Raw genomic sequence first — 23,782 nt, forward strand, 5'->3', positions numbered from 1 at the left:
GTTGGTGCTACATATAAGCCTATTGGTCCAATTCATTACCATCACCTCTATTTCTAGTAAGCCTACACTCTACAACAAAAATTTAAGAGCAATATCAGAGCAATTAGCTTTGAAGCTTTCTGCTGGGAATCTGTGGAAACATGTAGATGGCAAATGACAAACATTCACCTCTTGAATACAGTCCAATCATCACCTCATGCAGATGAATTGTCCACCCAACAACAAATTATCATCTATGTTTACCCAGCTAGATACTGAGCTTACTTAACATGTCATCACACTGCACTTTTACATAGGGATGAGGAGCTGGAAAACTTGTCAATGTTTCCTAACCTGACCCAGGGGATCCAAAACCAATCCTTGCAATTGATATAGCACCTTATTATGTCGTTGAGATGTCTCAAAGCTTTAGACCAAGGATCACCCCTGGGACCTTCTAGGTCTGCATAGTTTAAGTTGTCACTAAACATTGGTTTTACTTGCAACTGGAAGAACAATCCATTTTGATTTCAAGTTAACTTCACTAATTATTTCAAAGTGTAGCAATTTCCCCTTCAATGGGTTTCTGCCTAATCTTGTTCCTTTGTGGATATCAATAGGCTGCAACTAACAAGTCTTAATGTGAAACTAACGCTACTAATGTTACATGTCCTGAACACCGCTTAAGCAATGCAGTTCATATATCTTATAATTTCACATCAATCTTGAAGTACCTTCACATCAACAGTTAAATCCCAAACATTAAACTGTATACTCTGATAAGTCAAGTTATCAATAGGCCTGAACAGACTGCCACTGCATAACATGGTGTTAAACTAGTTTCCACATTTCACTGTAATGGAGTGGCTATTAGCAGTCCCTCAATTTACATTTGATACCTCGACCATAGATGGTCCAAGAATTGATAAAAAAAATTATTAAAGAACAAACACTTGAGACTATGTAGGAAAACAAAACTGGAGCGGCACATTTAATGTTGTTCGTAAGTACATTTGCAAACCAAAACTGCAGTTGTTATAACCCTGTGCCCTTCCCCAACAAGGTGAGGTCGAACTTATAATAATCCTTATTGGCGATGACCACTCAGTTTCCAGATTTGTTTCTTCAATGTTATTGTTAAAAACTTCAATATTGGTGGTAATTTACAGAATGTACAGCCAAACAGGAGGGAAGAAATTTAGTTGAAACTCCAGTGGTCTTTACAGCTAGAATAAAGAACCCTCGATTATCCATTGACAGATTATTTCTATTTCCTTATCCATTTAAATTGTGAAAAGTTTAAACAACCCATTCTTCCTCATCAAAGTTATTTAATATTTTAGCAAGTACACAATATTTAGAAAAAGTTGTTCCATCAGTTTTACATTTAGCATAAAGGATTACATTGTCAATATGTACCTTCCAAATAGAAACTTACAAATGCCATCAATATCTGCTAAGTCAAATTCTCTTCACAAAGCAATTTTCTCCCCCCTCCCCCCATATTCTTTTTTGAGGTGTACAAAACAAATAAATAAAATATACATACTGTTTAATATAAAATCACATTTTTAAATATACAATATTTAAACTTTCGTAAGAAAGGACCAGGTGAGATTTGCTATTATTGGATCATTTGAAGAAAATTTTGCTTTCATCGTTTGTTGCAGAAATGGCAGCAATCAAACATACGTGTGTTTAATTAGTCTTCAAATAACCTATCAGAACCCTGACTCACCAGCTAGTAACCATGTTTATTTAGCATACCAAATGCAAATGAAAGGATTATTTCACCTTCAATCTACCTACTCTAAAAGTGGATCCGAAGCCATCCAGTGGAAAGCCTGTCAAAATAACTCAAGATATATAAGGTTAGAATACTGCACTAATCTTGTCATTTTGACTCCATTTAAAGGACTACAAATTGAACACGGAGTTCATGCAGATTCCTTCTTTCAAAATCCCTAATCTAACTATTGAACAGTCTGCATGATGAACGTGCTGTGACTGTTAACGTTAGCTGCAATGGACTGCATTTCTCCACGATGTGGGCAGCAATTTTAGTTACAGAAGTTTCACTTCAGGTCTGCATACCTGCAGTTAAGCTTCTGTAACTAAAACTGGCTTTACACCAGATGCCAGATTTTGGCCGTTCATCCTCAGCCTTCATTAAAAATCTTCTCAAGATGCAATTGACGTTCAGTTGACTTTTTGTAGCACTTATTTTAAAGCCAATGGGCTGGGGCATTCAAACAACCGATAGTGAGTTAGAATTTGCATTCATTATTGTGAGCCACAAGTGTTCTACGAGCTGCCAGGCCTATAGAGGTAATTACTGTTAGAGCTGCGGTTGGTTTGATCACAAAATCAACAACTTTATTCAGAGAAAGTTTCAGATCAAATGTATTCTGAGAAAGTTTCAGTGAATGCATATGATGAATTTGCAACAATATGTATGCAGTAATATGCACTTCATCTTCATGAGGAAAAACATTGGCCCTTCCCATTGTCCCAGCAATCTTCAATTTGAAACAGCACGTTTTTAACCCGATGGCGAATAATACTTAATCTCTGAATTGATATTTTCTACATTTGCTACGGCAATCTCTGCAACTGCCATCTTATTTATTAAGTTAAACAATATCAAAATCTCATCAAAGGCTTTGTTATTATTCAAACTGTACATTCCCCAGTTGCTGAATTTCAGCCACATGCCCTGTAAGAAAACCGTTTTCTGACTGACATAGATGATGCTAAACACAATCTGAAGATTATCTAACCATTAATGGATTGCTGAAGCATGAACTCTCCTCACACTTCCTATTCTGGATGAGCCCTGTGGACAGTACAAGTTCATTCAAGTGCATTTTTTTTTGATCCATTACTCCAAGTCCTGTAGGTTTATAGTGCTGCTAGTGAACTGGGAGCTGCTGCCACCATCATCTTCAGTTGATGGATGAGATTCCTGTAAAGAGATAATGCATCAAGTCATGAAAATATATATATCCCAAATCTCACCTCAGTGAATAAAGATTCTATTGGTAACATTCAATGTAATTGTCAAATAATTCACAGGAGACGGGTACAAATGGATTCAATTCTAATAAATTGTTTATCTGGACTTTTGGTCAGACAATGAATAGCAAGATAACAGGAGATTATAAGTACCAATCAAACTGACAGCAAAATTAGGGCAGTTTAAATGAAAGAACTCTCCACCTTAAATTAATGTAAAGTTTATTGAAAAATAGAATTCTGTTTTTCATTTTTTATAAACTCTTCAGACCCATGAAAGGAAACTGGGGAAAGCAGAGCTTGTGTTTAACAATAATGGTAGAAGTCTGGCTGGCAATGTTTGATGTGCAATTGATTATTAAAAGCTCAGAGATTCCCATGGTATTTATTACCTGAAGGATATTGACGGGGAGGTCAGCCGTGAGCTGTGAATGGGATGTTGATGATTGTGTAGTAAGCTGGAAGGCAAGATCCCCATCTCCTGACGGATCATCCTTTTAAAAGAGAAACAATAATATATTCTCAATATTCCTAATATATTCTTGAAACATTTGTAAATTGTGTTAGTGCTTCTATTTTAGGCTTAACTGCTTGTAAAGTTGCTTAATTTCCCATCTTCCGCGAGTCCTCTCCCATTGTAAAGTGGAGTCCTCACCCAGGAATATTGCCATGTGGAATGCATACCAGTGCTGGCAAACCAGATAAATACCGTAAAAGCTATCCAGTTTTAGAGTCTACTAATGCAATTTAAAAGTAAAGGCTACCTGTGCTAATATTTTTTAAAAAATATTAGAAGCCAAATCCCCATTAAAAAACCTTATTTGTGGACATCAGCGACAATAGGCAATTATGAGAATTAGTACATCAGGATTCTCTGCAGCCTTGAAAGAGTTGTAATAAAATATTTTAACTGGCGTTTATATGGAGGAGGTAACTGTGCCATCAGCTTCTGTAGGTCTACAGAAAGGAAAACTGGTCATCGATCCTTTTACGTTTACAATTCTCTGGAAAGCAGGCTTTTAAAAGCAGGAACTTTAATCTTTCAACAGCACATTCCTACATGATGTACATTTGAGGTAAAAGCCATACCTGCAATAGTTGGGTCTGGACATAATGTGTCCCAGTGGTTGGGTCCCGGATTGTCAGTCCGCCAGTCGGCATTATAACATTACCAAAGCGACTATGACTTGCAGAGGTTACCTTGCTAGTTTTTTTCCTTTGGGTACAGCTACAATTCCCTACAAGACAGGAAAAGGGAAATGTTTCATGAAACTTAAAGGCAATACGTGGTTTGTGTGTCGCCACACTGTCATGAATTCGCAGATGTAGAAGAGCTACTGTGATTCTCCACACACTGTTGTTAACTGCAATGAGAGCAAGCAATTTGTATTTTACCACAAAAAGGAATTGGGAAAGAATGAAGCACAAGTCATCCTGGGTTAGTCTTTCTTATGTACAAGACAAGAGTGGCATTGGTGGATAGCTAAAAACAGGTCACCAACTTGCTGTCATGAACAAAGGCAAGGGATAGTAATAACAGAGAAAAATTCAGTCCAAAAAACTTACAAAGTTACAGTGAAGATTTTGTCTCATTACCTTTTAAAAAGCACAACAATCATTCATGCATCTCAGTAGCCTTACCTGGACCCAGACTGTTTCCTGTTTTCTGTTTCCTTTTCTTAGCAAGCTGAATAGCTCTATAGTCCGTCCTTGCTGATCCCCCACTTTCCTAGGTAACATTTTGTAAATTAGCAATGCAAAACAAACATATAAACATAACTACACCAAGTGTCAGATATGAAAAAATGGTTCATATTGAAATTTGCTTTAAAAAGTGAACTTTGGGCTATTGTACTTTATGCACATAGCATATACCCTGAGCACGCTCAGGCCTGGTACTTTGGCTAGTTAAGAGAGATCTTTTAAGAGAAAATCCCTACGGCATCAATAACATCTCTAATTTGTCACCTCAAAAATGCTTCTGCCCCTTTAGTTGACAATAGCAGCTGTCGGATTACAAATGGTTCTCCTATAGCCTAAACTCAATTCAGATAGCATTGCTTCAACTTGCAGAGGAGTCATTTATGCCATCAATTTAAATTTAAAGTCATTTATGCCATCAATTGATAAACCCAGGTATTTACAGATAAAAGACCACTGTAATAACCAACTGATATCCAATTCCCCCACCTCCATGTCTAAAACTTGCATTTCTATTACTTATAGTCCTGAAATAGGAACAAGAAAATACAAGTTTAAACTCTAAATCATCCAATACCTACCAAAAACGAACAGCCAGACACCATGTTCAATTCCAGCTCTTTCTGTGCACTGAAGCTACCAGTTGGGGTGTTTAAATTTGAGAAGACAAACTGCGTCACCACCTTGCTACCCTCTTGCTGGCTCATCACATCGGAAACGTTCAGCACGTGTCTGTCTACTTTCGTTGGAGTCAGTAGCTCTGGAACGTGGCTGTTCCCCAAACTGCTCGAAGGAGTAAGGGTGGCCGTGTCGACGGTTAAAGCACTGCCCGACGACAGGCTGTGCAGGTCCTGACAACTGCTTGGAGTCCTTATTGACAGGGAGGCCAAGGATCCCAATGCCTCTGTATTAACTGTCTGAACGCCATCCAAACTTAAAGTGCTGTGTTGCAGTACTGGGCCACCATTAGTGAGCCCCAGAGTGCTGTCTATGGCATGCGACATATCTGTGGCAGCGACAATGAGAGGGTCTATAGTCTGTCCCATGCTGCTGTTATTAACAGATACTGTTCCACCAAGTGTAGAGCCTACAGAAGCAGCATCAATTGTTAGAATTCCTGAGCTCACTAGTGACATGTCTGACGAGATACCAACAGGGTTAACAGGTACACCACTAAACAGAGAAGCAATGTCCAGGCTGCTGAGGTCACCCTGACTTGAACTGGTCAGTTCATTGCTTGGGGTTAAGGAACCAGTCATTTCCAACTGAGAGAACAGATCTGAAATTTAAAAGAAAAACCAATATCAGCAGAGTGATCGAAGATTTATCTCATCATTCTATTTTCTAACTTCAGTGTCAAAAGAAATCAAAAGCAAACGTGAATTCTGTGGTCTTTTCAGATTCTAAAAGCTTCAGAATTTATATATACTTAATTTCATTAATTGTATACTTTATATTCTTAATTATACGTAGATCATTATATTTTGTCTGAACAATTCAGAAGTACAGATATCCACACTAATTTACATCATTATGAACACAAAAACACTGAAGTCAAGACCTCAGGTCATCGCCCAAAAGAAAATTAGACAGTACTCGCTAAAAGGTTGCCCCACCAGTACTGTTACAGTCATCACATAGTGCAAGCACTTCCCTCTCTCCCTGGACTCCCCATTGGTACCTTGAGCTTCATGCAACATCCATTCTTGACTTGTCATAAGTTTTTTTTTCTCCTAAATCCAATTTTTACCACATTTCATCCTGATATGACTGAGCTAGATTATATTTTTGCTAGAATCAATCTCTGACATTAGCCAATGTGGTCATGTGGTTTCAACCCGTCAGCATAAAGCCAGGGATTTGTCCATGCATCCCCAGACATGCACTGAACCTTGTTTGCTGAGCCTGATGAGAATGTTTTAGGTAAGATTGTTTGAAGGAAATTGGCTGGGAAAATTAGCTGGTGTGTGCCATCACAGCATTCAGTTGATTTCATTCTGTAAAACACCTGGCAATGGGTCTTTTAGATGGATGGCACTAAATAAATGTAAATTGTTGAAACTGCTGTTACCTACTTGATAATCCCAAATTAATTAAATACCAAATGGTTATAATACTATACCGGGGCTGATATTGTGCTGCTTCATCATGTGGGTTTTTATGCTGTGCTTTGAGTTGAAGACCTTGTTACAGTTTGTGAGGGGACAGCGTGTTTTCTTGTAATCCTCCTCTAAATGTTTCTTGGCATGAATATACAAACTGCTTCGTGCTGAGAATTTAGCTTCACAACCTGAACACAAAGAAAGACAGTGTCACCTTCGAGGAATTTGCTTCCCGAAAAACTTTCTGCACATTCGTACGTTAATCAAAACAAATTCCCATCCAAATTTTTGAAATATCCAGTAATACGAAGAAGACATCTGTAAGTGTGTTGTGTGTTTAAGTAAAAGGAGCGTACAGAGGCCGGAGAAATATCATGTACCACCAGAATGTGGCAGGGGTTGTTTGCAAAAAAAATTAGATCATTTCTGTAAATCTACAAAGTGCATAATGATGAAATAAATTCAGGAGCATTTCAAGCTAAAGTATCTGTTCTCCAAATAGCTCAAATTATTGAGTAATAAACCGTGTATACCTTCTACAGGACAAACAAATGGTCTGGTACCCAGATGAGTGATGCTGTGCCCTTTCAGGTGTTCTGCTCTCGTGAAAGATTTTCCACAATCATCCACCAGGCAAACAAATCGCCTATCGTCTTCGTGTGTCCTAAGCAACAAAATAGGGGGGGTTATAGAGGCATTAGGCACAATTTCTGGGGGGGAAAAATAATCCCAATGAAACAAAAAGTTGAATATATGAAAACACATGCACCTTAAAAGAAAATATTCACACAAAAATACATTTTTATGGGTTGTACGTTTGTACTCATCAAGATGAAGGATATCCAGACAGATGAAGCACAACTTATATGCTTCAAACGGTCTTAACTTCAACTCTGGAAGATCAGTACTGTACTGCTGCAAATTCTTTCTTATCACTAACTATCCTTGCAGCCTATTCAATTGTGATTGCCAACTTAGGAATTATGGGCACTTTGTACCAACTAAGAATTTGGAGAAGGCTGACCTAAATGATTAGTATCTCCACTGCCGTCAGAGGATTCAGGGCACTATGGAAAATTAATAAGCTTGATTTAAGCGCTCTGAGTGACCGTCTGGCGTGAAGGGCGCTCTGCAAATACAAGTAGTTGTTGTTGATTTCTTGGCTTCGGTTTAACTTCTTATGTAAAGGAAAATGGCACTTTTTCAGAATAATGTTTTAGCTGGCTGCGTCTCGTAGTCTCTGAGCAAAGGGGGTGAAGTGCTCTGATTGGAACCCTACAAATAGAGAATAAATTTGGCAAACCTTACCTTTTGTGGCGCAGTAATTTTGACATACATGTGAAAGACCAGCCACAGCCATCAAAGTCACATATAAAAGGCCTTTCACCTGAGCAACAAAAAATATTTTCAAACCTCAATGCTGTTTAACTTGAACAGAAAAACTTTGAACAAGTCATTGAAAAACAAAACTTTCACTCCAACCCACAAAAAGATTGGTGATACGGTGTTTCGAAAATACTCCCTAAAGTACTCTATGTCTTGAGAATAGTAAACAAAGTTTTGATAGATATCTTGTTAAATGGAACACATTTGACAGTGCCGTCACCAGACATATTTAGCATAATTGTACCAAGAAACAATTAAGAAATAATAGGAAACAATATCACAACACCATAGTCACATATAAAGTATCATTTCCATTCTCAATGTATAATTTCTTTCTTCGGTGCACTTTTATACTGTTTAAATAAATGCAATTCCAGTCAAGGTGAATGGAAAACTAAATCGACTGCTGCCCAGTTAAATCTGAAACTGTGATAAACCAAACCAGAACTCAGCTTAGTAAAATATTCCAAAACATTCTGAGAAGAAAACTGAGTAAACCTACCTGTGTGGCTTCTCATGTGAATCTTTAGACGGCAGGCTTTGTCATAACGTTTGTCACAGCCAGGGAAAGAGCAGGTGAAATGTTCCTGTTCCCTAAAATGAGAACGGTTATGGGAGCCTAAGGCGCTGATGGTAATAAATGTTTTCTCACAGCCTGCGATGAAAACAAAACAAAAAAAATTGATAAGACTGACATCAAGATTTACTGACATTTATTTCAGAATTGGAACATCTTTGGTTCATCTTTTTATCGTAGCAAATAATCTCAGCTCTATTTCTGAAGCTTCTCACATGCTTGAGTCCCATTGCACACCTCGAGCCCACAAATTACAGTCACTTTACAATACAATCTGTGAAGCACTTTGAGACGTCTCAACGACGTGCTATATCAAGGATAAGTATTATTACCAATAAACGATCCACACAAATCAGGTTTTGTTTCTTTATTCCAACTCACCAGGGAAATCACACTTATACGGCCGCTGTGGTTCAAAATGTGTTCTCTGATGACTACTGAGTTTGACGGCTGTGGAAAAGGGTTCAGAACACACCTCGCACACGAAGGAATTCTCCTGCACGTGCGCCTTGGTGTGCGCCTTCAGATTGTAAACAGTGGTGAACTTCTTCCCACAACCCGCCACCTCACAGGTGAAAGGTCTCAGTTTGACGTGGGATTGCTGGTGTCTTTTTAGTTTGTAAGACGTAGTGAACGACCACTCGCAACCCTCGATGGTGCATTTAAACGGCCTCTCGGTGTGCGATAAGAGGTGCACTTTAAGTTTGTGTTTCTTGTCAAACACCTCGTCGCAGCTCTGTTCCGGACAGTGATACATCTCACCGGGTCCCTTCTTCCCGATGCCGAGGTTTTCCGACAGCTTCATCAGAACGTCCCCGCTTTCTGTTATGATGAAGTTCCCGAACGACGCCGTTCCCGATTCGGGGCAGATACCGATACTGCTTCCGGCGCCGCTGCTCAGGGGGCCGCCCTCGAAATCCTTGCGGGACGCCCCGCCGGAGGCCGACGCCGAGCGAGGGTCCGGGTAGGCCGACGGCTCCCCGTCTACCGCCGTCAGCCCGGGCTCGCTGGCTCGGAGCTCGGCCGAGCCGCCGCCCTCCGCCGCGGACGCGCACGCCCTGTGGCATTCGGGGGGCTTCTCCGAGTTGTGGTAGTGAACCACGACCATGTTGTTGTTGTTGTTGTTGTTGTCGTCGCTGCTGCTGCTGCTGCTGCTGTTGTTGTTGTTGTTGATGCCGCCGGAGAGTGAAAGGGCACCGCCAGCGCCTTTGGCGACACCGTTGCTGCCTTCTCCTTTGACGTGGCAGCCGTCTCCCCGGTCGTCCCCGTCGTCTCCCCCCGGGGCGGCCAAGGTCAGGACCCCGTTCTCGATCCTGACGATCAGGTTCTTGTTGTTGATGGTGATGGTGCCCGCAAACGTGCCCTGACCCGCCAGGTCAGCCGCTGCCTCCGGGCTGCCGGGGCCTCCCGTCAGGCCGTCCTCCGCCCCGGCCTGGCAGTTCGCGTCCGCCGGCGGCCGATACTCCGGCCCCGGGAGGGCCTGTCCCCGAGGCTCGGGCTCGGCCTCGGTCTCGGCCTCGGGCGCGCAGCACAGCAAGCCGACGCTCTGGCCGTCCGAGCGGCGGGCGGCCCCGAATCGAGCCCGAGGCTTCTCCTCGGCCTCCTCCAGCTTCTCCAGACCGCTCTCGTCGGAAAAAGGGCCGAAGTAGTAGATCTTGTCCGCGGCTCCGCTGCCGGGATCCGGGTAGTCGGCGGCGGCGGCGGAGACGGAGGAGGAGGCGACGGCGGCTTTGGCGGCGGTTCCGGGTCCGGGTCCCTCGTCGGAGGAGCAGGTTCCCTTCAGGGAGAAGTCCACGTCCGGGTCCCCGACGATGTTAAACAGCACAAAGAACTCCTGACTCTCCTCGGCTTTCCTCGGGCCGCCCGCACTCGGGCCGGCGCTGTACCCGAGGCCCTGGCTCTGGCCTTGGCCGCCGGGCTCCTCGCCGCCCTCCCGCCGCTGCCCGCGGAGCTCAGGCCCCCGGAGGCCGGAGCCTCTCGACGCCTCCTCCACTTCCTCCTCCTCCGGCTCCGGCTGAGGCGCCTCCGCGAAGAGGCCGAGGCCGGGCCGGGCGGAGCAGTCGGAGTCGGGGTCGAGGCCGGGGCCCCCCGCGCCGCCCCGCCCTGCCCGGGGGGCGCGGTGGCCCGGCGGGCGGCGGGAGGCTGCGGCCGCGGGCTGGGCGGGGGTCGGGAGGCCGCGGGCGGCGCCGCCATGTTGTGGCCGCGGCCCCTGCCTTTCCATCTTTGGTGTCCCCGCAGCGGCCCGGAGGGGGGGGGGGGGGTGTCGGCCGCAAAACCCGGCGCGGAGCGGGCCGCGGCCGCGCTCGCGCAATCCCGCAGGTTCCCCCCCCCCCGGTCCCGATCCGCGCCGGAGTCCCCGCCGCGCGCGCGGCGACGAGGGAAAACCCGGACCGGATCCACCAGTGCGCTCTCACTGCTCAATCCGTGTCGACGACGACGACGACCACCACCACCCACCACCACGACGACGACGACGACAACAAGATTCCACTTGGGAGAGGGAGAGAGAGAGAGAGCGCCTTTCACGTCGGGAGGACGTCCCGAGGCGTTGGGCGGTCGGGTCGGGACCCGAGCGCGGGGGGTTGCGGGGCGGGGTGGGGCGGGGCGGGGGGGGGGTGGGGTGGGGGGGGGGGAAGCAGGGGACAACGACGACGACAACTTGCACGCGCATATATGATGATAATAATAAATATGTGTATATATATATATATATGGGGCCCTTCGCCCTGGGTGGCGTCCAGCGGCGCTTACGTCCCAACGTACTGCGCCCACAAAACATACAGTCGATTCACTTTACGGTGTATCCCGCGAAGCGCTTTGAGACGTCTCGGAGACGTGATGAGGCGCCGGGTCAAATGCAAAGGTTCTTATTATTATTATTAGTAGTAGTAGTAGTGGTAGTAGTAGTAATCATGTCACAGTGCTTGGATTTGACCCGGCGCCTTATCGTATCAGGTCCACGCATCTCAAAGGGTTTCGCAGGAGTTTTCTGCGAAGCGTTGCGAATGTGTTGCGAATTAATACGACGAGACGAAGGAGACCCTTTCGGCCCATTTGATTTCATCCGTCTAAATGGGATTAAGAAAGTGAACCCAGAACAATATTTTGGGATGTATCGGGGCAGCAGAACAAGAGGGACTTTCGGTCTAATTCCAACCACAAATGTGTCCAGGTTATGACGCGTTGCTTACAAATACAAAACTACGATGCAGTAAATGACTTGACGTGATTTGAGACGTCTCGAGGACGTGATGAGGTGCTGTATCAAATACGACGATTGTTTTTATTGCTTCGTTCATTCCAATTGGTTTAATCGATTAAAAATGATTTTCGTACTTCTTCACCAAAAGGGGGCATTCCAGGTCTTTAAATCTAAATGCTTGACGGACTCCCGGGGAGGTGACATGTCACTATCTCCACTATCTCCTCTCGTTCTTAAATCAAACTCTTTCATCGATGAAACTGTTTCCTGGGAGTTTGGTTCCCTTTTTGTGCCAGATATTCAAGTCCAATCAAGACCTGAGTGTTGAGGTCATATATAAATGTAAATTGTATTCTAAGATTTGGTTTTAATAACTGTATTTAGGACAAATAAATCTATCGGGATGGAACACTCTCAATCACAGGGTGTGCAAGTGTATTTGTGTGGTATAATGGATGGCCAATGCATGGCATTATTGTGTGTCTTCAGCCATAGTCACTACAGTACAACACAGTTAGGGAGAAGGAAACAAGATCTACCAAAGCTTCTGTGCTTGATTGCCCTCCAGTGGTCCCCGATAGATGTCCGATGAGGACCGGATAGGATTTGACTGAGATTCCTCCCTGCCCAAAACAGGTAAAGTACGACAACAAATTACACGTGAGTAGCGTTCTTCATGTCGGAAAGACGTTCCAGGGCGCTGGACAATCAGGGGTGTTGGACCCGAGCTGGGAGTTGGGGTCAGAATGGGAGGAAGACATCAGTCCGTGATGACTCAGTTGCTTGTGGAATTTACTCCAGTGTCAGTCAGCGCCGACCAGGTGATAAAAATAAATAAAATACATATTCCCATTGGAAGGAATCCATCAATTTAATAAGAAAAGTTCAATACGCCCTCCCCCCAAACCAACACATCTGCTTAATCTGTTCATTGTTTGACTTAAAGCTGCTTTAAGCAATTAAATAAAGTAAGATCGTTGAAGCAAGTACGTGAATGGATGTTGGAGACACTTCACAGAAGACCCGATTACCTTGAAATTTCTGACTCTCCAGGAATTGTAGGAATCTGTAAACAGGGCAGTGCTGCAGTTGGGATTGTTACAAGTAATGGGCTCAAGGTTGGACATTACAATGGTAGTGTTCTGTTTCCCCGCAACCACAGACCTTTTATTGCACCCCTGCGGGTGAGCCCCACTGATAATAATTATCGTCCTTATGTTCGGTTACAGCGCCTTTCACATCAGGAGGACGTCCCAAAGCGCATGATTTACTGTAAAATGCAGCACCAGGCAACTTTGCGTAATGTCCCACGAACACTCATGGTGTAAATGACCAATTTTATTTGGGAGATTGTTGGCCGGGACACGAGGAGAAACTAGTTACCAATCAGTAGCCGAAATCCTGTCTGATTTAACCTATTCCTAGCCCAGGTCACTTGTATCGTACCACCCTTGGCTGACCTGGTGGAGATCTGCCAGCTTTTCCCGGGCCCAGCTGCTGGTGCTGTTTTACAGCAAGCGCACTAGGTGATGCTAGAAGCTTAGAAAGTATTTGCTTTTTGCAACGTTGTGCTGTTTGTGTGAGGGAGGCTGATGGGAGACCCTGTAGTCAGCTGTGTTCAGTTGCTGAAGTTTCTTGTGCCAGTGTGTCACACCCACAGCTCCTGTCAGGGTTCACCCTGACTTGTGTTAAGGATTGCTGAGTATTAGAGCCCATTAATATTCTGCATCAAGGTAGTCAAGGCAGACAATTAAATCATGGGGTTCAATGCACTCTGATTGCAAAAGGTACTGATCTTTTCCGTCAAATCCCTTCATGGCCTTGTCCAACCCTACCTCTGCGACCTCCTATAACCCTATCGACCCATCCAGTTCTTCCACCAACCTGCTTCATTCTCCCTGCCCAATCCGCCCCACCACCAGCATGCCAGCTTTCAGCAATTCTGTCCCCCACTCTCTAGAACCCCCAAAGTCCATCTGAATTGCCTCCTCTTTTTTCACTTCTGCCTTAAGATTTACCTCTTCAATTGATCTTTCAGACATTTTTGGACATTTTGGAGTCCTGTAGCTCAGTGGTTAGAGCCTCGCAAGCGAGAGACCTGGGTTCGATTTCTGGCAGGGCGAAATGTTGGGCAAGTTTCCTTACTCCACACGCCTCGGTTTATCTAGCAGTAAGTAGAACCCGGTTGTTAGTCGATTGGTGTATCGTTTTTCTGGGGATAATAAATATCCTTCAAAAAAAAATTGATCACTCAATCCATGACTGTTTGTGGGACGCTGCTGTGCGCAATTTGCTGCTGCGTTTCGCCCACAGAATATACAGTCAATTCACATTACAGTATATCCTGTGAAGCGCTTTGAGACGTCCCAAAGACATGGTAAGGTGCTATCAAATGCAAGGATTATAATTATTTCCCCTGCCCCACATGCACACTGCTTTGGTGCCCAGCCAACTCTGTGAAGCACTGTGAGACGTCCTTTCGACATCCTGGTGAAGGCGTTATATAAATGTACATGGTATTGTACATAATTCCCATTCTAAAGAAATCCAGATTTTTATCAATGTGAGTGTGTTGGACGCACGATCAGTTTCAAACCTATTCGTGAATTCCATATGAAAAATGGGCCTGAGCAGGGCTCACTCACTACCTGTTCCTTAATTTGCTTCAAACAAATAATTGGTTCAGACCCACTTGATCTGGCGAACACATGCGAGCATTCGTACCTGATTTAGATTAGCCTCTTGATGCATTGATGTGATTTTTTTAATAAACGAGAAGCTTGGGAGTGTTGAGAGCCAATTAAAGGCCCTCTGCTTGTGGCCCCTGACTGGCTTTTGACCCGTCACTCTTAACTCCTTTGGAGTTGGCTTTTGTGCGGACAGATGGAAATGGTTGCCATTGCTCGCCCCTTCGTTTGAGCTTCCCAACTCCAGCCGAATGATGGTTCCCTGCGGTTTTGCTGCACAGAGGGTAGTCCACAACAGAACGTTGCCCAGAACTGAATCCCGAAGGATTGATTTGTGAGGTACATTGGCTGCAAAGGTGCAAAGGTTTTTCAAATGTTTTTCCTTATGATCTTTCTGCTGTGACTCTTGTCGGGCTGCCAGTCACTGTCTTGCTGGCTGGCAGCCCTTTGGCATCTCACCCAACTCTCCTCACAATCCTTCACCAAAAACAGTCACTACACTTGACAGGATTGCCCGTGATTCCCTTTGAGTCGTTTTGAATCGGTATGGTGAATAAATATGCAAGTTCTTTCTTACTGTCCGATTAGTTGCAAGGGGCGACGAATAGGAATAATAATCGTTGCATAAAGTGACTCATTGGATATGCTGAAGAGTGTAGGGAATGTGTATTTTCCTAAGCCAGAGGTGAAATAGTTACCCTGAAGCCAGGCTGACACGAAGTTGCAGGTCTAACTCAGCATAGACTAGGGGATAACATGAGAAACCTTCCAGTCTCTATGATCTGTTTCGAACTGGACAGTACCCTCTCTTACCAACTGAGACAGCGGGAGCTCAATTTACTTGAATAAATAAGTGCCCTGGAAATCCAGTGGTTCTGGCCAGCAATCACCTCTCCAGTCATCTTAGCGAGTTACATTTAAACACTAGCTGCAAGTTCTTGCAGGTTTAATTCATCTGAATTTTTGCATTAATTTCATACACAGAATTTTTGAGGTTTGGACATCAACCGATTAATTATGCTATGTGGTTCCTGGAAGTGTTGTGTTTATTGAGAGCTTGACGAGCGATTACTTTCCCAATGCTTTGTCCAGGATCTTCTCGTCTTCCACTCTGTAAGGCAGCGTCACTCTCAGCGTGCTGTGTTCATTCATTGTTCTGCAAATTGTTTCATATGCCTTGGGATTGCCAGACCAGGAGCGTCGAGCCACCTGAGGTACAACGTACGTAGAGAAGACTTTGTAATTCTTCTGGGAAACAGATTCCTTAGGTTTCGCCCAGAAAATATGCAGTTAATCCACTTTACAGTATATTCTATGAAGGACTTTGAAACACCTCGAAGATGGGATAAGGGGCTATATCAAATGCAAGGATTATTATTATTACTTTATTCACCGCAACTTCCAGTCAGGACTAGGCTTTCAAGGGCATTTTATGCCTCAGTTGCTTTGTGTGTTAGTAAACGTTGAAAGGGCCCCAAGAAATGAGAAGCATGGAGAGCCTTAGTTCTCCTGATGTGTTGAGGAGTACTTGTTTACAACAACAACAAGTTACACCGATATAGCATCTTATCACATCTTCGAGATGTCTCAAGGCTCTTGACAAAATATACTGCAAAGTGAATCGACTGTATATTTTGTGGACGAAATGACAATGACACCACAGTTGCAGCCTGACACTTACCCCATTGGAAACGTCCCAATTCAGCATCATTTTAGCTCTCTCCTCAGATTTCATAGAGCCGTCCAGGACTAGGCCAAAGCCACCGTTAATCACCTCCCCCCTGCACACCAACAGAGAGCAACGTCACAAAGCCTGTTTTATGAGGTTAATTCATGTTAGTATTGAGACTCTTACAGACTCATTGACTGTTTGTCCTGGTCTCATCATCACCAATCCTTGAGGGTCTGGACAGATATTGGATACTCGATGTCAAGCGCGAGTCGTGTATATGTTGGGATAAAATGCAATATTCCGCTCAGGTGAATTAGTTTTCAATGAGAAACCAGCGGACAACACATCAGGTCCATTGTTCCTCACTAAGAAGGAATCAGCAAACCTTTTTTTTCCCCCTCTTGCTCACTCCTTCTTTCCATGGACTCCCTTTCTCCTTCTGTTTTTGTTGCACAGACACTATTGTCTGCTCGGATTTTGCTCGTGTGGCTGCTATTCATGCCTGAGTCCCGCCATTGATATTGATTGCCACCAGGACAATCAACACAACCAAGTCCCATCAGGTCTGCAGACCCAGGCTGTACACATTGACCTTCAGCACGAGCAGGACCCTGACTGACTTTTGTTTCCCCTCCTTAACACAGAGGTTAGGAGATCATTGTGACACCACAATTCCCAATTACTCAGAGAAGATCAGGAATTGGACCTTGGACCTTCATGACTCAGTTTCACTCTAGGAAGTGGCTTTACCCGCTGAGATCTCGAGGGCAAGCCCGTGCTTATGTTCTTACAGTTTGGGATCCAAGAACTCACGAATCATAGAGAAGGAAACTCAGCGAAAGGCTCGCCACAATTCTCTACCCATTGGTGGTCAGAAAACATACTTTATCCACGTGGGAATAACTCTCTCCTCTTGTCCTCTCGCAGGTTAACTCCTGAAGTAACTCTCACTGCAGAGCTAGTCTAGTACAGCACTCACTACTCACCAGCCCACACCCCCACCATTGTGCAGAGCCACCCAGGTAGCTCCTCGGAAAGAATCACCGACAAAGTTCTGCACGGCCATATCTGAGAGGGGAACGAGAGCCTCAGCCATCACCAACGTTCGAACCAACACAAAACCAAATTTGGGGAAAAGCACCTTTCACGTTAAGGCTGAATTCAAGATGTTAAATTATAAGGCAATGGTTTTAAGGCTAAGATCGTGCGGGATTTCGGGCACTGGGTTCCAGTTGGTTAGTGCCACAGACATCTGACGTTCTCACTGGAATACTCAGGTGGTGGGCACCAAATGTCTGTGATTTGGTTGAGTGTTCAGTGCCATATACACAGGGAGGAGCTTTGCTTTACATTTGAAGGCATTGGAAGCCTGTTAACTATCCCACAATCGAGGGGCATGTAGAGGGCATGTAGCCATGGATCGGTTGGTCGCAGTTAAAGCGATCAGGGTAAAGGAACGAGCCAGAACTCAACGGTGGAACAAAGGGATGATTCATCAGCAGAGGAATGGTCTGCAGTTTGATTAGACAAAAATGTGCTGTTATTTTAAGTTCAATTTACTTCTGCCTCACAACCCAGCACCGTCTCTTGCATGCAACTTGCCAATGTTGTGGAAATCTGTGCCAGTCAGTGGGCAATTGCCCATCAGAAACTTGGTTCAGATTGCTCAAACTTATTGACTTAGGACACACTTACAGCCAACAGAGAGCGGAGACTTGCCACATTCACTGTCTAAACTCACACGTAAACTGCATTCCAGCAAGATTCACCAGTTGGGTTAGAAAACAGGGAGGAAAAACTAAACCACCGGGGACACTTCACAGAGACGCTGAAGTTTCACTCTCTGAGCTGTAGACTCACCTGCGCAAAACGCAGACCCATCGTAAATATTGGAAGTCTCTCGGAAGGGACTGTCCGTTCCACTGACGTCATGATGATCGCGGCTGATCACCACAGGAGCCTGTAAGATGACAAAGTGATTCGTACCAGACAGACGCAGGCATTATCATCTTGTTCAACTCTTTAATAATAATAATAATAACCCTTGCATTTGATATAGCGGCTTATCAGGTCTTTGAGACGTCTCAAAGCGCTTCACAGAATATACTGTTAAGTGAATTGACAGGCTATTTTGTGGCATCGAAATCAGATTTAATCTCCTCAAAATTAGGTCGATGAGAAATGATCTGCGATTCTTTGCCTTACATTTTACCAGCAATCGGCGGCAACAAAGCTCCAGGTAGTCCTGATGTTCAAGACGTAATCCAAAACAGGCCGAAATAAAACAGCTTCTTTCAGGGAAATGTACGTTTAATTTAATTTTTGACTAAAAGCATTCGTCTCTGCCAATAAACACCCACACACTCATACACACACACACTCACGCACTCATACACAGATTCATAGACACTCATACACACACGCGCGCACACACACACACACGTTACAACATAAACATACACGTCGGTTATACTGCAGTGTTTGTGTAGATCCAACACTATTTTATCGTGTACCAGTACAGACTTTGTAGTATAACTGTAGCTTTAGGAATGCAGGAATGTTTATAAGAAACCGTGTGAACTTCGACTGTGCCTGTTTTGTTGCGTAACTACAAATACACCCACTGAGTGCAAGCAAACCCCAACAAATCGACAACTTTGTTTTTTGTTTAAAATTCCGTCCCGAGCCACCGCTATGGAATATTTATTGTCAAGCTGCCCCAGTTCTGTTGCTAAGTTTATTATACCTTGATTTTGCCTGCCCCAATCGCCCGGTTTATTGCGAGTGCTATTGAGACACGTCCTTTCTGATCCGAGTACAGGATGCGAGCCTGGGATCCCACCACCTGGAGAACAGACACGGAAACGAGCAAAAGGAAGAGTTAAATCAACCCGGGGATGTCGGGCTGCATTGCCAAGCCTGGGATTTCAATTACAATTGCAGTCGGGGTACCAAGCTTCAAAATCATTGGCAGAAAAGATCAGAAATAGTTTATTTGAGCTCTCGGGGACTCTACCTTGTACGAAGGGCACTGCATAATTGCAAATTGTTCCAGCTGATACCTGAAGTTGAAGTTCAGGAGAGGCTATTGATGGTGAAAGTCAGTGGCAAGAGACTGTGGGTCATCTGACATCTGGAATATTGATGACAGAGTAGCGACCAATCTGCCTCGTATCAGTTCTTGAAAAGTGCCAGAAAAAACGCTTCCAAAATTCTGCACAGTCTTAAGACAATTGCTGAGCAAATGAGAGGCCTTTGATTGCTGTGCAGAAACACTGGTAGATACAAGGTTGTGGATAATTGGACAAGGAACATGACCAGGCTTAGCTGTGAGAGTGAGAGTCCCACCATGGTTTGATAACCCATAGAACCACAGTGATCTGTGAATCACTTGGATGAGGCCCTGGACAATCTCCTCCCCTTCTCCCAGCAAAGAGTTATGAGAAATAGCTGGGAAAGGAACAGAAGCAAATTGGCTCATACAAACCATGTTGTGTTTCCCAGCCTGAGTGATCCAGCGAATGTTGTCAGAATACTGCTGCTTTACTGAGCTGCTAACCTCTGGAAATAGAATAGATTGATTGAATGTTAGCACGTATCTGATCGACGGGATCTCTGCAGCTCTACTTTATAGCAAGGAGAGGAACCGGGTTCGATTCCTGGCAGGGCAAAATGTTAGGCAAGTTTGCTTACTCCATGCACCTCTGTTTACCTGGCAGTAAATAGGAATTTTGGGGAATGGGGGTGGAGATAGGAGGGTGACAAGAAAAAGTTTTGAAGACTCCATAGTCTAATAAAACCTGGTTGTTAGTCGATTGGCAGATCACTTTTCCAGGGGTAAGAATCCCTTAAATAAGGTCACTCAATCCATGACTGTTTGTGGGACGCTGCCGTGCGCAATTGGCTGCTGCATTTTGCCCACAAAAAATACTTTACAGTATATTCTGTGAAGCGCTTTGAGACGTCTCGAAGATGTGAGAAGGCGTTATGTCAAAAGTGCAAGGATTATTCTTATTCTTATTATCAATGTTCTTTGTCGTACAGTATCACAGGATGAACTATAGCATTTTTAGCAGGAGACAAACTTCCATCGAAGCCTCCTGCTGCGATTGTAAATAACCTGAGGACTGAAACCAGATGTTTGGAGACCATTAAAATAATTGTTTGTTGGAACTAATCCTCAATATAGCTTTTTGAGTATGAATGTAGCAGAAACCGTCAGTTTTATTTCCCCCCCCCCCCATGGCGAAATAGCTCTGTGCAAAGCACGCCGGGTGGGACATGGGTTTCATTTGCCCCATTCTGCAGATTTATGATCTCACTCACATCTCTATAACCACTTGTGCCCAGCCGGGTCCTGTGACCTGCTAACTCCATACAGACTTTTCCGCTCAGCTGGCGGAAGAGCCTACTCTTCGTCTCTCCCCCACCCCCCACCCCACCTGACCTGCCCACCCCACCATCGGCGGTCGGGCCTTCAACCTCTCTACCCCCACCCTCCGGAACTCCATCCCACAGTCCCTTCACCTCGCTCCTTCCCTCGCCTCTCTCTCGAGCCCCGTCTCAAGACCTTCGTCTTCGATCGCGTGCTCTCTGGAGTTGCGCACATCAGTAAAAAATGCAGAACAAAGAAAACTGGAATATAGCAGGAATTTTGGTTTTATTGGACTATGGAGTCTTCGAAATCTTTTCTTGCCACATTCCTACCTCTACCCCTCACCCACTTCGCTCCCTGATTGATCGTCCAAATCGTCCTCCCGACGTGAAAGGCGCTATCCAAATGTAACTTGTTGTTGCGGCTTTGGAGTGAGAGACTCGCCGACAAAATACACAGTCAATTCATTTTACAGTATATTCTGTGAAGCGCTTTGAGACGTCTCAACGTCATGATAAGGCGCTATATCAAATGTAAGGATTACTATTCTCGGGAAACTGATCTCGTTGCTCATTTTGTACGTGCAGCTCCAGAGGAGAACAAAGGGACATTTTAAAAAAAGATTCAGGTGTGTTTTGAGGATTTTCAGTGTGGTTTGAAAATAAATTCACGTCTTTACTGTGTTCGCAACTGTGCCGTGTGCTAATCGCGGGCGAGTGGCCAATAAAAAAAGTGTACAAATGGCAAAATGACATTAGTAGCTTGTTAAAAAATCAAATAACCTCCGAAGAGGATAGTTAACGGACTGGAAAGTACACGAAAAGAAGGTTTTGAAGGCTCCATAGACAATAAAACCAAAGTTCCTGCTTTATTGCAGTTTAGTTTACTCTGCATTTTTTACTGATTTGCACATTGATCCAGCACAGCAGAGAGAGAACAACAACAATAAAGTAACATTTATATAGCGCCTTTCACATCAGTAGGACGTCTCAATGCGCTGGGCGGTTAAGGATTAGCTCCAGATTGTCACTACGGTGCCAGGAACACATGTAGCGCGAAACTCATTACAAGTGGATTTTGTGGCTCGATAAAAATTGAACTGGATAAAACATGAAAGGGTGAGTGTAGGAAAAGAGCTGAAGAGTGAGACAAATAGAAGGGTCGACTAAAAATCAGCCAAAACTCATAGTGGCAACAACAACAACAACAGCCCTCACACAGGATAGCGTCCCAGAGCACTTGACGGTGGTGGGGCATGACTTTGAGCCGGTGGGGGGGGGGAAGCGGAGGTGGTGGGAGGTGACCTGAAAATGGGGAAGGAAGGGGCAAGGCAGAGGGATAGAGGAAGAGTGTTCCAGAGTTTGGGGCGGAGTGGCTGAAAGCGCGGCCACCAATGGTGGGCACGGCGGACATGCAGGAGGCCGGAGCCAGTTGAGCGGAGACAACCGGTTGGGGGTTGGGGGGGGGTAAGCAGGCCGGAGAGGTAGGGAGGTGCCAAGGGAAGGCATGTGGCACACACAATGGGCCAAAAGGTCTCCTTTGTGGTGAACATTTCTATGCTGCACTGTTCTGAATGGTTTGCATCAATTCCCACAAGTTACAGCAGCAAAGGATCACAAATGGATTCTACTCCCCCGGGCGTACGCCTCTCTCTCCAAACACTGGGTGTGGATGGAGCTCCGTGAGACAACGCATCACAACACCACACGTTCGAACAAAGACATGAGGTCGGGAAAAGGTTTAAAAGACCCTGACACCGAGCCCTCTTTAGAGGGGTTAATTCTAATAGTTAACTGTAAGAAAATGCAAGACCAGTGATTGGCACGAAAAACACTTTGCACTGCTCCGCATTTTTCAGCGAAACTATTCAGATGTCAAAAGGCTGCGTTTAAACACTGAAAGGTTAAATTCAAATGCCAACTTTTTCTAATCATGCTCAGCTTTTTTCTCCATCTGCATTCCTCCCTTCAACTTCCTGCCAAGCACAATAGAAAATCCAATAATCAGGCTCAGTTATTAATCCCCTTCCCTCCATCCACTCAAAACATAGACAATTTGTCACCGGGCTGTGAAACCGCATTTATTTCCTGCACTTGCCAGAGACTGAAATATTTCGGCTCGAGTCACGTTTAGTCTGGGGGCAGCGTTTGAGAAATTATCTCTGGATCTCACCAGCAAACGGTCAAGTGAGAGAGTTGATATTTTTGTGCAACGAGACACACTGACCTCTATGTTAACCCGAGTCTTGTTGCAGCTTTTTCCCCTGGGATTCAGTGAGTGTAAAATTGCTGGTCTCAGAACGCTCAGTTGGGTTTCCAGGGGCTTATTATGGCCATCATTCTGATGCAGGGATCTTTAGCTCCATCACAAACCGAGGTCCCATCTGCCTTGTTCAGGTGGATGTTGAACATCTCATGGCACTGTTCGTTAAGAGAAGGGAGTTTTCTCTCTCGGTGTTCTGGCCTACAATCCCCCTGATAAAATTGGTCACTCATTCCATGGCTGTTTGTGGGACATTGCTGTGTGTAAACTGCCTGCGCACAGCAATCCCAAGCCCTAAGAGAGTATCTCTAAGCTCTTCAGAGGCACCTCCTCATGGGCTGAGCAGGTGCAGGGTTGGTAAGAAGACAGAACAGCTCAACTGGGAAACACAATAAAACGCTATAAGACGCAATCGGAAACACAAAACTTTTCTGTCACCTCCTTTACTGATGATGCCCTCGAGCACTGTGGTGGCAATGGTGTCTGTCATGGCCAAGTCGCTCGGGTCACCCGAGGTGCAGACCCAACGAAAGGGTCCAAATCCGAGGGAGAAAATATCCCTGAAATTAGAAAAGAACATCCATTAATCCCCCAGGGACCTTGACACATAATAATAAGCCTTGTATTGGATATCGGGTCTTATCAAGCTGTCACAAAGTGCTTCACAGGATACACTGTAAAGTGAATAGCTTGTACATTTTGTGGGTGAAACACGTAGCCAATTGCGCACAGCAGTGTGTCAATTCGGATACACACACAAGGCAGACCAAAGAACCTCTGGCTGTTCAAAGAGAGAGTGACCATCAAAACCTCTTCTACAAGGC

The 23,782-nt window shown here is 44.7% G+C and overlaps 2 protein-coding genes across 3 annotated transcripts in view; both read right to left on the bottom strand.

Moving 5' to 3' along the window:
• Positions 1–943: 943 nt before the first annotated feature.
• Positions 944–10,981, bottom strand: si:dkey-156n14.3 (zinc finger X-linked protein ZXDB). The gene is made up of 10 exons (XM_007890563.2): positions 9,142–10,981; positions 8,686–8,838; positions 8,106–8,184; positions 7,331–7,461; positions 6,818–6,985; positions 5,277–5,974; positions 4,636–4,723; positions 4,084–4,232; positions 3,387–3,488; positions 944–2,944 (listed from the first exon to the last, which is right to left on the bottom strand). Exons 1-10 carry the CDS (start codon positions 10,979–10,981, stop codon positions 2,861–2,863), a joined length of 3,492 nt encoding a protein of 1,163 aa, XP_007888754.2. The 3' UTR covers positions 944–2,860.
• A 4,579-nt stretch (positions 10,982–15,560) lies between these two features.
• Positions 15,561–23,782, bottom strand: part of uroc1 (urocanate hydratase 1) — a 32,785-nt gene continuing 24,563 nt past the window's right edge. The window contains exons 14-20 of one of the 2 annotated variants that reach the window (XM_007890373.2): positions 23,397–23,518; positions 19,809–19,882; positions 19,068–19,166; positions 18,182–18,281; positions 17,308–17,389; positions 16,331–16,430; positions 15,561–15,858 (exon numbers count right to left, since the gene is read on the bottom strand). In XM_007890373.2, coding sequence (XP_007888564.1) covers positions 15,718–15,858; positions 16,331–16,430; positions 17,308–17,389; positions 18,182–18,281; positions 19,068–19,166; positions 19,809–19,882; positions 23,397–23,518 — 718 coding nt within the window. In that variant the 3' untranslated portion in view covers positions 15,561–15,717. Of the gene's footprint in view, positions 15,859–16,330; positions 16,431–17,307; positions 17,390–18,181; positions 18,282–19,067; positions 19,167–19,808; positions 19,883–23,396; positions 23,519–23,782 lie in introns of those variants that run through there. The other variant, XM_042339577.1, reaches the window with a different exon arrangement.

This window comes from Callorhinchus milii, unplaced genomic scaffold (assembly GCF_018977255.1).
Source record: "Callorhinchus milii isolate IMCB2004 unplaced genomic scaffold, IMCB_Cmil_1.0 Scaffold12, whole genome shotgun sequence".
Classification (NCBI taxonomy): Eukaryota; Metazoa; Chordata; class Chondrichthyes; order Chimaeriformes; family Callorhinchidae; genus Callorhinchus; species Callorhinchus milii.

Excerpts from the sequence above, each read along its gene's own strand:
- si:dkey-156n14.3 (XM_007890563.2), bottom strand. The coding sequence starts at position 10,981 with ATGGAAAGGCAGGGGCCGCGGCCACAACATGGCGGCGCCGCCCGCGGC. Across the intron at positions 8,185-8,685 it reads TCACATGAGAAGCCACACAG|GTGAAAGGCCTTTTATATGT; the intron begins GTAGGTTTACTC and ends TTTGTTGCTCAG. Across the intron at positions 4,724-5,276 it reads TGTCTGGCTGTTCGTTTTTG|GAAAGTGGGGGATCAGCAAG; the intron begins GTAGGTATTGGA and ends AATGTTACCTAG.